Raw genomic sequence first — 14,439 nt, forward strand, 5'->3', positions numbered from 1 at the left:
TAATTAATTGTTAAATGCCATTGAGTCAGTTCCGACTAACAGCAACCCAGTATAGGGTTTCCTAGGAGCAACTGGTGACTCTTAACCGCCGACCTTGTGGTTCAAACTGATGTTATTAAAAAATATGTTTGTGCATGCACATGTGTTTGCTTGTATATACACACTAAATACAATGGCCATGAACAGGGAGAAGTTTTTTAGTTTGGAAAGTGATATGAACTACTGTTGGATAGAATTTGTCACTCCCAGCTAACATAGTAAGACAGAATTTTGTTGTTAGTGAGGTAGAGTGGGAGTTAGTTAGCCCCCGCTTAAAGATCAACTTGGTCTTGGGCTTTTGGCTAATATTTACTGTGGAAATATTTCTTGTAGGAAGTCAAGGAGAAAATGGGAATCATTTAACAGAAAAATCACTTGTGTTACTCAGCATTTTTACATTTTAGTGATAAATGTCATTGCAGGCATATTTTAAATGATAATCTCATATGGCCAGATCATAGTTTAGTCTCCTATTTGTGTATATTGTCCTGATTTTATAAAATGAGTGTCTGTCTTGGGGAAATACAAATAAATGTCTGGAAATACAAATAAATTATCTATGTATATGATAAGTGCTAAATTATTTTCTGAAGTACTTTAAGGTTAAAGCTAAGGGGCTTTAATACATGCCACACGTGAATCTTTTCAGCTGGGCAAGGAGGACTGATCAGCGTCTCATGTTTCAGGAAATAACATAAAGCACATGCTTGTTTTCTTTACTTCTTCAAAGTAGCATTATTCAAAACCAAATTTAGGGCATGCAATTGTATATAGTAACTGTTATTGTATGCCCTTTTTATTTATTTAAATTAATAAACTTTTAATTATTTTCCTTTCTTTTTTAGATTTTTTTGTTGCATCTGTGATTATTTTATATGTTGTCATATTATTCATCATGTTACATCCAGTTGCCTCTATTGACCAGGTTCTTCAGGTAAGGATTAGGTCCCATAATTTATTATTGGTTTTTGATGGTACATTGCACCTTAGATAGTAGTTGTTGCTATTGTGTGCCTTCAAGTTGATTCCAACTCATAATGACCCTGTATAGGATTTCAAAGGAGTGGCTGCTGAGCTCAAACTGCTGACCTTGCAATTCAGACCTGCCTTGTAGTTCAGTGCATTAACCCACAGTGCCACACCAGGTCTCCGATATAGCAGTGTTTTTGTTGTCAGGTGCCGTCGAGTCAGTTCCAATCCATAGCGACCCTGTATAAGGTTTCCGAGGAGCAACTGGTGAGCTTGAACTGCCAACCTTGCAGTTCAAACGGCTTTACAGTTTCGTGCATTAACCCACAGCATCACACCAGGACCTATATAGCAGTAGTAAGATAATAATAGAAAATAACATTAGTATTACATGAAATTTTAGTAAAAGCCACAGAAAGGGTATGTAATTGGGACTTAGGAGCTAGCCCTCTCCTTTGCCTTACCTTACCAGGGTAAACCTGCCCACATTCCTTTTTCTCAGGACCATTTCTTAGTAAATTTTCTAAGATAGAGTTATATTAACCCCCACTACATGAAAAGATGGAGCTTTCTACTCCCGTAAAGATGTACAGCCTTGGAAATCCTGTACAGGGTCGCTATGAGTCGGAATCGACTCCGCAGCACATAACAACAACAACAACAACTTGCAAAAATTAATTGGCCATGGAGTCAGTGACCCCATGTCATGTCAGAGTAGAATGGTACTCTGTAGTGTTTTTAATGGCTGAAGTACATCTCAAGGCCTCTCTTTTGAAGTATCATTAATGGACTTGAACCTTTAACTTTTGGGTTTAGAGTTGTTGTTGTTTGTGCTAGTGAGTTGGTTCCAACGTATAGCAACCCTGCATAGGGTTTCCCAGGCTTTAAATCTTGACAGGAACAGAAAGCTACATCTTTCTCTCCATGCAATGTTGTTGTTGTTGTCTAGTGCCATCAAGTTGGTTCCGACTCATAGCGACCTTGTACAGGATTTCTGGGGCTGTAAATCTTTATGGGAGCAGAAAGCCTCATCTTTCTCCTGCAGAACAGCTCATAGTTTCAAACTGCTGGCCTTGTGGTTCACAGCCCAATTCGTAACCACTACACTACCAGAGTTCAATGCAGTAGCAACTTTTATTTGCTAAACCTGTTACTTTTATCTTTCTTTATTTTTTTGTTCATAGTCTTATTTCAGTTGTTTACAAACAAGTTGAAATGTCTCTTGGTCTTCAAGAGCAAAAATAGCCTTGATCCTGATAACTCTTGTTAATTTTGTCCTTTACCAACCTCCGTCTTGTGTAATCTGCAATGATGTCTCTTCTTTACTATTTAGTGCACTCTTTTTATTAAATAATTTGTGAATCGTGAAATATTTTGTATTTGCAGACATACACACCATGTGGTATATTAAGCATAATAATAATGCAGTGAACGACTATGAGTCCTTCACCCAAACTAAAAAAGTTAACATTGCCGATGCCATCGAGGCATCCTTGTGTATCTTCCTCCAGACCTCATGAGAGAACCTGTTCTGATCTTTTCCTCTCATTCTCTGACTTTTCATTATGGACTTAGCATGTATGTATGAGATCATAAAATAGTTTAATTTTCTTTAAGAGTCAGATTGTGTAGAAGTTATGGATTTTTGTCTTTATCTAACAGCCTGGTTGAACTTTCTCCCAATTTGTAGATCTCTAGGGTTTTCTGTATAGATTGCCATCATTTATAAACAATTATAAATTTCCTCTGACATATCCCTTCCTTATATTATTTGTAGTATTAGTGAATATTCTTGTCTTCTTCCTGGTTGTAATATTTCACTGAGAGGATGTTTACTGTAGATTTCTGGACATAGGTACTTTCTAAAGTAAGGTTAAGGAATCTTCCTTTTATAGTGTTCTTAACATGAATTAAGGGTGTTTGATTTTTAGTATTTTTGCTTGTAGGCATATGAGTGAGATCTGACTTTAAATATTTCCTTCTTGTATGTCATCAAGTTTAGATATCAGTTATATAGGCCTCGTGGAAGAAGTGTTTCATTGCATGAATTTTCTCATAGTGTATTCCACAAGTCCTCTTCTGATGGATTTTTAGGTTGTCTCTAATTTACCTTTTCTAAAATGAATCTTACCATGCTTTCTCTCAACCCTGCTTCTTGTCTGTTTCTTGGCATCACCACTTAGCCAAGTCATGAACAAATATCTCTGTGTGTTTGTATGCATTTTCTTGTCTTTTTCTTCTCTTTTTATAGTTGACTACAGTTCTTCCTATTTTTTTAAATTTAATGTTTCATTGTGAATTATGTGATAGTTTGCATGGGAGAACATTAGCTTTACATTCATCCTGTCGTATATTGTTTCATCTTCCTATTTTTTTAATCCAGAATGTCTGTTTCTTCCTTTCCTTTAATCCCTTTTGTTTAACCTGAGTTGAGACTACTCTCCTCTATTGCCTAGATTACTATGGCTATCTTCCCCACTGTATTCCTATAGTGTTCATTCTAAAAAATGTAGATCATATCACTCCTTATTAACTAGCATAGTATCACAGGTACTTGATAAAAAATATTTGCTAATTGAATATGAATTCATGAATGGGGTTTTCTTTTTTAAGCTTTACAGATTTTAAAGTAAACAAATTGGATTTTTTAAACTCTAAGTTCTTTTATGAATTTGTGTTATTGTGATGAGAGTTTCGATTTACAGTGAAAGTCAGAACTTGATAGGACCATTTTTATAATGCACAGTTTCCACCTTTGAGAGGGTGCATACAGTCTTACCACATTTCTGTCACTTATATAATGGAAAACATCCATTTCCCTGTGACAGATTTTCACCTAACATAGGTTCCAGCTTTTGCTTAATGACAGGATTTTACTTTTTAAATTATGGGCATGGTGTAGTTGTTAAGTGCCGTCGAGTCAGTTCCGACTCATAGCGACCCTGTATAGGGTTTCTTAGGAGCAAATGGTGAATTTGAGCAAGTGACTTTGCAGTTCAAACTAACATAGTAGTCTGAGTAAATAGCATTTGGCTGTAAGCTCAAAAAACATTTGTTTTAATCTATGTACTTAAATGTTGAGTTTTTATCATCTGAAGAATGATATTGGCATTATTATGAGGATTAAGTAGCTAACGTGTTATATGAAGGTGCTAATACGTAATAGCAGTTCAATAAATTTGGATTTTTAGGGTATAATGCTATAATATTGACTTCATGTATTACAATGGAGTCCTGGTGTGCCCCACTGTGAACCGGAAGGTCAGCAGTTCAAGCTCACCAGCCACTCCTCAGAAACCCTATATAGGGTTACTGTGGGTTGGAACTGACTTGATGGCATTTAACAACAACATATTACAATACCACAGTTTTAACGTTACATTTTTTTTGTCCTGCAGATAGTGTGTATACCAGATCAGTGGCGTATCACTCTGCTTATCATTGTTCTTGTCAATGCCCTTGTTTCTATCATGATGGAGGTAAGCGCTACTGAAATGGCCATCTTACTGCTTTGGGACTTAGCAACTTAATGGTAATTGAGACCAGGATAGGCAATATGGAAACCCACATTTTCATTTTAGCTGAATTCTGTTAGCAGATAGTAGTTTCATGAATGGATAGACATCTTAAAAGGTTTGAGTTAGTTACACTTTGGCAGATGGAGATAGTAAGCAGTGAGATAGTGAAAGGAAAATAAATAAATAAAAGACATAGTGATTGGAGGAGAGGAGAAGCTCGGTGCCCAGATGGACCATAAATTAATGAACCTGTGCCCTGAAATCGGAGTGGGTGTTTATAATAAAGTCTCCCAATTAGCCATTTAAAACTGAATTATGTTCTGCTTAGAACCAAGTTTTTATTTTTTAAATTTTTTTCAGTAATGTAGGGCATTCTGAATGAAATGAGAAAAAATTGGGGTTTTTTGTTGTGGTAATGCGGATTTTGATAAATTACTGAGGATGCATACGTCCCGAGAGGTGCTACAAATTCAGACTCATGCAGCTATATGGACCCCCCATCAGATGTCAGCATATACTAAAAACTTGTTAAGTGCTGACGAGTCGATTCCAACACATAACAACCCTATATAGGGTTTCCAAGGAGCGACTGGTGAGCTTGAACCACCAATCTTGCAGTTCAAACCAACCATGCAGTCCAACACATTAGCCTGCAGCATCCCATCAGGACTCCCATGTGGTTAGCAGGTCCAGTGCTTTTATCCTACAGCATTACACCAGGACTTCCAAAATTGGATGGTAGCGTCCCACTAAACCCAGAGGCAGAAATGTAGGTGGGCACTGTGTGTCCCATGGGTCAGGAAAGATTAAGGAAGGAATCATTAATGAATACTCTTACTAACATGAGTATTGAAAGTATATAATAATCTCAGCATTGGTTCTTGGCACTTTGAAATAACTTCGGGATAATCAGTTTCCACTGTTTGTTGTATATGGACCCTCTCATTATTGATTGCCTTTCAGTCAGCGTCACTAAAAGAAGCTGTCACGTTCTCATTTGCTGCTTTTACTAATAAACTTTTATCTGCGCTTAGAACTACTAGAATTCACGCTTGTATGAGTTATAATAGAGGAGGGAGAGAGAGTAAAGATTTTAAGTTAGGGGTTGCATGGAGCAGACTTGAATTAAAATCAAGGTAATTTGTGGAAAAATATGTGTGCTTCAATGATAAGAACTTTTGACTTAGGAATTATACTTAATTGCAGTTAAACCCTTTTAAAAAATAACTTAGTATTTAAATGCAGGATCCAGTAGACAACATGGATATTGTGGTACCACACTTCCTAAATTTCCCAGTGAAATATATTTGGACAATGGAAAGCACACTTAATATGTCTTATTCTAAATGTATTCCTTTCTCTACAGTGTAGCTTTGTTTTTCACTGATGTTGTTTACTAAGATTAAAAAAAGTTTTAGACTTATTTCATCATCTCTTGTTATTATTATGATCAAAAGAATTACTTATATTGAACATTAATGAAATTTATTTTATAGATAATAGATATTAATTCAATGAAAATAACTTAGTGCTAAGACAAAGACTTCATTATTATGAGCATTGTTTCAATATGGGAAAGATTTAAGGATTCTTATGAAAGCCATATTTTGTGGAAAATTTAGAAGTCCCTTTTCAGCAAATTTGTGATGATTTATATTTGTTACAAGGTCCTGCTGTTACTCATTATCCTTTTGCAGTATTAATTGAAATTCTCTGTTTGAAAGTTAAAAATCATGTTTTTCACCTATGATACAACATTGTGTGAGCCTTTTTAAATGTGCACATTGATAAAGAATGACTTAGTCCTTTTTAATTCTGAACTCACTGGATATCTCTCAGAACTTCTTCCTTGACACGATCCTTTGGAAAATTGTGTTCAGTCGAGACAAACAAGGAGAATATCGCTTCACCACCACACAGCCACCACAGGTTGGAAATTAGCACTTATTATCAATTCTTCACGTGTATTTAGGCTTTTAGTTGTGCACTTTGCATTACGTAGGGTGGTGTTTTGTTATGTCTTGCTAAAACCCTTTTCCCCCATGCTTTGCATTTCATTTCTTTACAGAAGTCCTAGAAAATGCATGACAAACATGTTACAGGATTTTCAGGACTTCAGAAATTTCATAAGTCTTATTTCCATCCAATCCTAACTTTCCATGTGTGTGTAAAGGTTTTATGTTTTATCCTGAAAGGGGAGAGTTAATTTTCCATTTCTATCTGTTGTTAGTACTAACATTTCTGTTTTCATGAGGCCCACTAGAAATGGGAGTATTTTCTTTTTGGTTCAGAGCTCAAAGGCACATTTTGAGGAATTGTTTCTTGTTTCTTAATGATTATTTTCGCTGGCTTTTTTTTTTTACTTATTTTATGTCTCTCACCATTCAGAAAAAATTCAGAGACAGTGCTCATTTTTATGTGAACCATGACTTAGTAGGACTTTTGGCTCTTTAGGTATTTATAACCTATTATTTGAAACATAGCACTAACCTTGTAGTTAAAAAGAGAGAGAGAAGAAACAGAAGACTAAAACACATTTCTTAGTGTTAGAATATTAAAGTGGCTCATAATAGAAAATATGGGTTTATCTTAATAGACTTATTTGTAAATCTGGTAGCAGGGAATCAAAGGTATGAGCCAGCTCTTTTTGAGCATAGAGAACTTGATAGTATAAAGTCTCACTTCTGATTTTCTTAACCTTGTGGGGTTTGTTTGTTTGTTTGAGCTTTATTTTGATAATTCAGCAGGTTGATGTCTCTACAGAGTATTGCAGGGTTGTTTTAATAAAAGCCATTTCCTTTCTTTTCTTTTCTATGAGGACTACTGATGTTTTGATAATGATGGAGTAAATCTGGAATCAGCCTTAGTTACTTTTTCTCAAAGCAATACAATGTCCATTTGCTCCTAGTAGTGGATATGACCAGAGTTCAAGCTTAGTCTCTTCCCTATCCATATTTTTCTTTTGGGTTACTTTACTTTATTGCTTTAGGGGAGTAATTTTGGCTCCTATCATCATCAGCCCTTCCATTAAATATCTGCATTGGTAAGACCCAAACTGAGGAAAATAATGTAAACTGATCTTTCCAAAGAGATCTCTAGTGGTCCAAACAGGAAATGCATGTTCTGAAGAGGAGTTACTTGATTTAGTCAAAAGTGGGTGCCGTAGAGCTCCTTTAAAATATTTAAAGTCCCTCTCCTTTTCAACCAAAATTAAATGGCAGAGCAGTCTATGATTTTCTAAAATCTCAATTTTTTAAAGACATTTATTGATTAGTGTCTATCCTCATTTTTAAGAGTTTGTGTGTCTCATGTGAGGGTGAAGTCCTACCTCTAAAAGGCTCAGTGGAGAAAATACCCCATGTGCTGACTGAGTCTGAGATGCACTGAGTAGATAGCAAATTTAGTCTTCCATTGCTGTGATCAAAATTAAGAAAGCATCATTTTTTTTAAGTGATTGCCTTTAGAAGGAGTTTACATAACCTTTCAGCACAGAGTGATTCACTTTCATTTTCGAATGTTTCTATGTTTAATATGGTTTTGCCATTCTTGTTTGTGACCCTTCAAGTGCTAGTCAGTTAGTTGTATTACCATAAAGCTCTCAATTGTGGATGATTTTCCCCCAGAGGATATTTGGTAGCATCTGGGAACATTTTTGATCGTCACACTGGGGAAGGGGGTTGCCACTAGCACTTGGTTGGAGAGGACAAAGATGCTGCTAAACCTTGCATAATACAGAATTTTTCCACCCAAAATATAAGTAGTGCTGAGATTAAGAAACCCTGTGTCAGTGGTGAATAAGAAAGTAAAGGTGAGAGAGTGACTTGCTGCTCTTTAGAGCTTCTTCCTTCTTTACCATGTAGGAACCACTCAGTTGAGTTGGAACTGGACTATACAGTTATACAGTTGAGTAGGGAAGTAAAGAACCTCATGTAGAAATCTGTCTTAACCATGTTCAAAAGCCTAGAGATCTCACAAGGCACTATACAAGATGTATTCTTATCACTGGATGGGCAGTGATTGACAAAGATGATCTTGCTTCCTTCACTTCAAAAAATAAATAAATAATTGTAGCTGAACTCTGTTAGGGCATAATCTTATCATTGTGAGATATTATAGTTTATAGATAATTTTATACATAATACCTCTGGATCCTTTTAATCCTAAAATATTTCTAACCTTGTTTTAGAAGAAGATGAAGAAGCAGAGCAGAGTATTCATTCGACTTAACAAGTTAGCTACATGAATGGCAGAAGTGAGAGTTGAACCCAGGGTTTCTGGTTTCATGAGGAATGTCCTTTATGCTGCATTTCCTCATATATATCATTTATGGAGCCATGGAGAGATAAACGAATCTAACAATCATATTCCAGCATGGAGACAAACGATACCAACTATGTGGTAGCACTGTGTGAGGCGTCTTATATATCATTGCAACAACTTTGAGAGATAAGAAGAATATCTTTAGTCTCTATTTACCCTAGTTTTCACAGCTGAAGAAACATTGTTAGAACCAGAATTCAAATTCAGTTTTACTAGTTCCACAACCATAATACAACAAAACTTCTATCTATTAAAGACCAAATTAACTTTTTAAAGTGTCATTTTATTTAGTAGTAGACATTTTCAACATGAGTTCGATTTTTTCAGCTAAATGTTCATGTAACTAACCTAATTTAGTTACAGGAAGTAGGATTTTTACAAAAGAGGTACTGTCTCAGTAAATGCCTGTCGAATCATATCAAACCGAGTTAAGTAAACCATTTGCAGATAGTAAGAACTAGAGCTTTTATGTTGCTATCCTTTCTCCTATAATGTTTTTAGCAGCCCCAGATGTTAATACTATTTTTCAGTACACCCTCCCTCGCCACCTCCAAAAAAAAAGGTGCTTGATATTTCAGTGACTGTTTTAAGCAAAGATATTCATGCAAATGCCTTATTGCATCCTTCACCTGAGCTCATTGTTAAGTCATTTTCAACCTATAGCAACCCTGTTGGACAGAGTAGAACTGCCCCCTTAGGTTTACAGGAGGAGGTAGCCACATCTTTCTCCTGGGGAGTAGCTGGTGGGTTTGAACCGGTGACCTTTTGGGCAGCAGCCGAGTTCTTAACCACTACACCATCAGTGCTCCTACGCTAGACCTACTGAATGAAATTGTCCAGTGGTGAGGGTCCATCATCAGTGGTTTGCTGTAAAGCATTACCCCTGTTTGAGAATACCTGTGCCATATATTCTCTTACTAAAAGTATTTGTGCCTGTCCTGTGTACGCTGAGACCACTCACTTAATAGTTGTAGATGTGGAACTAGAATAACTGATTTTGACATGATTTCCAAGCATATGAATGAAGCTAGTCGTCTACATGCTATCATGTAATTTTATCCAGCCTGAGGATTTGTGCCCATTACGTCATCCTACTAAGAGTATTATTGAAGCTTATGTGAGTGGAATGTTAATTATGATTGCATTTGTTTTATATTCAGGATTGGTATGGAAGAAGACTTTCATGAAAACCAGAGAACCATTGCAATACTTTTCCCCCCACAAGCATGGCTTTATTTACATACTACTCATGAAAACATTTCCTAAAAGACATTGCTAAGAGTAAATTGTCATTTGGCTCTGGAATGAGCAGCTTGTAATGGTCTGAGAAGCAAGAGGATTTTATCTCTAGATTTGTTTTTGAAAGCTCTTCCTAGTTTCTCTGCTGGTCTATGGCAACCTCTCTCCCTTCTCTGGGGGATACGTTTGTTTATTTAAGTATTCCTTTCAGAGCAAACCAAAAAATAGTTGCTATAAGTGCTGTGTGTTCTCTTGCTTCAGGGCTCTATGCCCTGGATATTGTAGGAGACCCAAGTGTTCATTCTAGCTCTGTATGCCCACCTCATTGTCTTCTTGTTGCCCAGTGCTCCCTTTTCCCCCTGGCCTCTGTCATCTCTCCCTTGAATCTTTCTCATTCTAGCATGCCTCTCACACCTTTTGTTTTCTCCTATGGTGAATGATACTGTGTTTGAGGGTGTTTGTGGTATGTATGTGTGTTTGTAAACTAATAGACCTGTGTTTGTATTTTGTGTGTATGATGCTTGGGGGAGTTGAGGGTTCAGGTACAGAACATGTTTCTAATTGTGGTGGGGAAAATCCTTTGTGCTCTTCCCAACTTAAAAAATTTTTATTTTGAAATTTTGGCACGTGTATGTTGCTTTTAATAGGGATGTGAGGATTATTATTTTAAACATGCACTTTAATGTAAAAAAGAATACTATTCAGCTATGATTCTGTTTGTAATTAAGTTTTAATTTTGTAGTTTGCCTCACTGTCTACAGGTAGGGAGCAATGGATTTAAATATATAAGGGTAAGTCAAAAAGTATTGCTATAAAACTCATAACCTCCTCCTCTTCATTAATCAAAAATATCAAAACATGAAGCTATTGTTTCTCAAGGTATCCACTGTTTAACTCTGCCCATATTCTGAAGGGTGCTACACTCTTTATTATACCATGTAAAACATGGCAGCTTGGGCATCCTTACTCAGGGACTTAGATCTTGTTCCTTTTAAATGTTGTTTGTGTTTGGGGAACAAAAAGAAGTCTGAAGAGGCAAGGTCAGAGCTGTGGGATGAATGTGGTAAGGTTTCCCAGGGAAATTTTCATAGTACAGCCCCTTGATATCCTCAAATTGCTTTGATGAAAACAATTTCTCAGCACAACTTTTCTGGCCTTTTGCTCACCAAGGTAGTTTTCCATTTTCTTAAAACTTCCTTATAATAAGCCGCGAACGTACTATTGAACATACTGTTTCTTTCAAGAAAATCTCTCAAGATTATCCCTTTGCTGACCTTCTGAGCTGACCATTTCTGTTAACTGGTTCAGCAGATCTTCTTGGAAGCTGATTATACCTTTTTTTTTTTTTTTTTAAGCCACTCTAATAAAACTAAGACAAGTGTATTACTGAAGGAACTTGACTGCAGCCATCCACTGATCAGAGACATGTTTAAACATGTTTTGTTTAGCATAAACATGTGCATGCATAAATTGGAACCCTAGTGGCAGTACTTTTAGACTTACCCTCATAGTGTTGTGCTTTTCATTCCGATACACTTGGCCTGACTTTCCAAACTCTTCGTAAACTCAGCTTGCTGTCATCTTTACTATTCAACCTGGCAGTTTCTGCAGGACCAGCAAGGCCTTGTTCAATTATGTTTCTGCTTTGTTAAAAGCCAGAAATCAACATTAACCTTTTTCTGTGGTCCCTTAACAATAATACTTGCCATAATACAAATAGAAAGTGACAGATTTCAGATTGATTTAGGAACATGATCTTTTCTGCCTAATTAAATGGAAGAATTTAAACACTTTGGAAAAAGGTAGATCCACATATGCACTGTTATCTCAGGTTAATTATTAAGATTCGTTATGCATGTGCTTATCCTGGAAAGGAATTGTTGTCCATAATTTGCGTAACTTGAAGTACCTCATGTGTAGTCTCTTCTGTATCCTAATGCTGAATATGGTTTTTTGGACTTCATTTAAGGTAATGGTAACAACTCAATAAAGAGGGCCGCTAGATCAATAGTCCTTACCACCGTAGAGTTTAATAGAATAATATTTATCCCCACCAGTAGAAGTTGGTTGTGGCCACAGTCTTGCCTTATATTCTTAGTAGCTTAATGTGTTCTATTGACAAAGGAAACTCGACAACCTTGAAAGTGGAAAGCATGGAGTAATTGTCTGCCATGCTCTTAAAGTGTCTTTGCTATTCTCTGCTGGCCAGTTTAGTGTTTCAAAATATATTTGTCATAGCAGTTTTGCCTTTCTTGATCATAAAGGTATTTTGGATGTTAAATTTTTAATATTCGTCCCAGTTATGTTAATGTCTATGCTAGGATTGCTTCAATTGAAATTAGAGCTAGTTGTAGCCCAGGTTGTGTATTGTCAGGCAAACCAAAGTAAAGCAAAACAATGTGAGATGTAAATTTTGCTTTGGAGAAGCAACAGCCAAGATAATTAAGACTTGACTGTTCTTCAGAGGTGAACATAAATAGATTCTAGTATTACAGGCCTTTTTTTTTTTTTTTAGTCTAAGCCAAATTCTGAGTATACCTTCCAGCCCTCTGTTTAATATACATTTAATTGTTTATTAAGGTCATACTTACTAAACATAGTAGCGATGATATTTTTACACTACTCTTCCAAAGATGATCAAATTGCTAAGATGCTAGGAACAATAGTGTTGTTGTTGGATGCCATGGAGTCAGTTCCAACTCATAATGACCCTGTATAGGGTTTCCGAGGCTATAAGTCTTTACGGGCACAGAAAGCCTCATCTTTCTCCTGCATAATCGCTGGTACTTTGGAACTGCTGACCTTGAGGTTAGCAGCCCAACTCATAACCACTACGCTACCAGAGCTCCTTAGGAGCAATAGTACTCATAGATAACTTAGCATAAAATACGAAGGGATAAATATCTGAATTGCTCTCTGTGTGAATAAAGTTATTTTTAACATATTAGACATTTTTTGTGTTAAAGGATTATAGAGTCCCATTCTGTATTGGCTTTAAGGGTTTTTGGCACACAAGAGGGATAGGTACATGCAAAGGGCTTCAAAAAGTTTATGGAAAATGGAATTAATAGGTCATTGAATTTTCCCACAAACTTGAAGCCCCCTTGTGCAACTAAATAAAATGAGGTTAATTACATTGATTACAAAAAAATCTAATCTAAAAAATAATCTGTTCCAACTTAATTGAAAGTTGAGTTTTCAACATGGATTTTTGGATTGTTTGTGGCTCTCAGAAATAATTTCCTCTTAAATGTCTGTTCCAATTGTATACTACATGAAACCTGTTTTGAAGTATTGAACCCTTTAATCAACTAGTCTTTTCTCTTATTTTCTTAGGAGTCAGTGGATCGTTGGGGAAAGTGTTGCTTGTCCTGGGTCCTAAGCTGTAGAAAGAAAATACCAAAGGCAAAGTACATGTACCTGGCACAGGAGCTCTTGGTTGATCCAGAATGGCCACCCAAACCTCAGACAACAACAGAAGCTAAGGCTTTCTTTAAGGAGAACGGATCATGTCAAATCATCACCATAACATAGTAAGGAATTAGTCCCAGTGGTATGCGAATAGCAGTATTCAGGAGAATGTAATTTCAGGACTTTCTGATCCAGTGTGTCAGAGTGACCCCAATGAAATTTATGCCATTTGTGACCTCTAGGTTATAGTAGCTGATTTCAGAGCCTTTTTTTGTTTGTTTATTTACCTTAAACAAATTAAAACAAAAGGTACTGGCTTGTCAGTTAATCCATCTAGAAAGTCCTGTAATAATCTTCATCCACTGATTAAATATTATATACATTTTCAGATTTTTTTTTTTTTTTTAAACCCATAATGGTTTTTTTTAGATTGGGAAAAGAAGAAAAATAGTGTCTGGTAGGTTTGTAGACAGTATTAGCATTTGAAGAATGGCCAACCCCGTAACATTTATTTTAATAATCCTCTTATTAGAAAAAGTATCTACACACCGGACATAAATTAGTGATTATTAAAATTAGGTGTTAATTAGACTCTAGTGAATACAGTTCAGAAACTTGTTTTCATTTAATTCCAATATTTCTTCCAAAGAATTCTGTATACATAGACTGGTTTCTTTGGATGGCCTACAGTAGGAGTGAGATTGTATGATATTGCTGATAGAACAACTCAGGTAATTTCCACTTATGCTTTTATATTTTCTGTACAAACTGCCTGGGTTTTATTTTTCTAATCAGCAAGGTGCTTCTCTGCTTTCTTGTGATGTCTCTCAAAGCTATTAAATGGATCTTGTGCTGTATGTGGTGTCAGTAATATAATTTGCTTCAGTTAGATGATGGAGAACTTTTTCACTAGGTGAAAAGATTCTTTGCCAATAGACATGGA

General features: G+C 36.0%; 1 protein-coding gene across 1 annotated transcript in view; it reads left to right on the forward strand.

Annotated features, from left to right (window-relative positions):
* Positions 1–13,755, forward strand: part of ATP13A3 (ATPase type 13A3) — an 80,726-nt gene extending 66,971 nt beyond the window's left edge. The window contains exons 29-31 of the mRNA XM_006873130.1: positions 885–973; positions 4,407–4,487; positions 13,422–13,755. Coding sequence (XP_006873192.1) covers positions 885–973; positions 4,407–4,487; positions 13,422–13,619 — 368 coding nt within the window. The 3' untranslated portion in view covers positions 13,620–13,755. The remainder of the gene's footprint in view (positions 1–884; positions 974–4,406; positions 4,488–13,421) is intronic.
* The last annotated feature ends 684 nt before the right edge of the window (positions 13,756–14,439 follow it).

Source organism: Chrysochloris asiatica, unplaced genomic scaffold, assembly GCF_000296735.1.
Source record: "Chrysochloris asiatica unplaced genomic scaffold, ChrAsi1.0 scaffold00224, whole genome shotgun sequence".
NCBI classification, from domain to species: Eukaryota; Metazoa; Chordata; class Mammalia; order Afrosoricida; family Chrysochloridae; genus Chrysochloris; species Chrysochloris asiatica.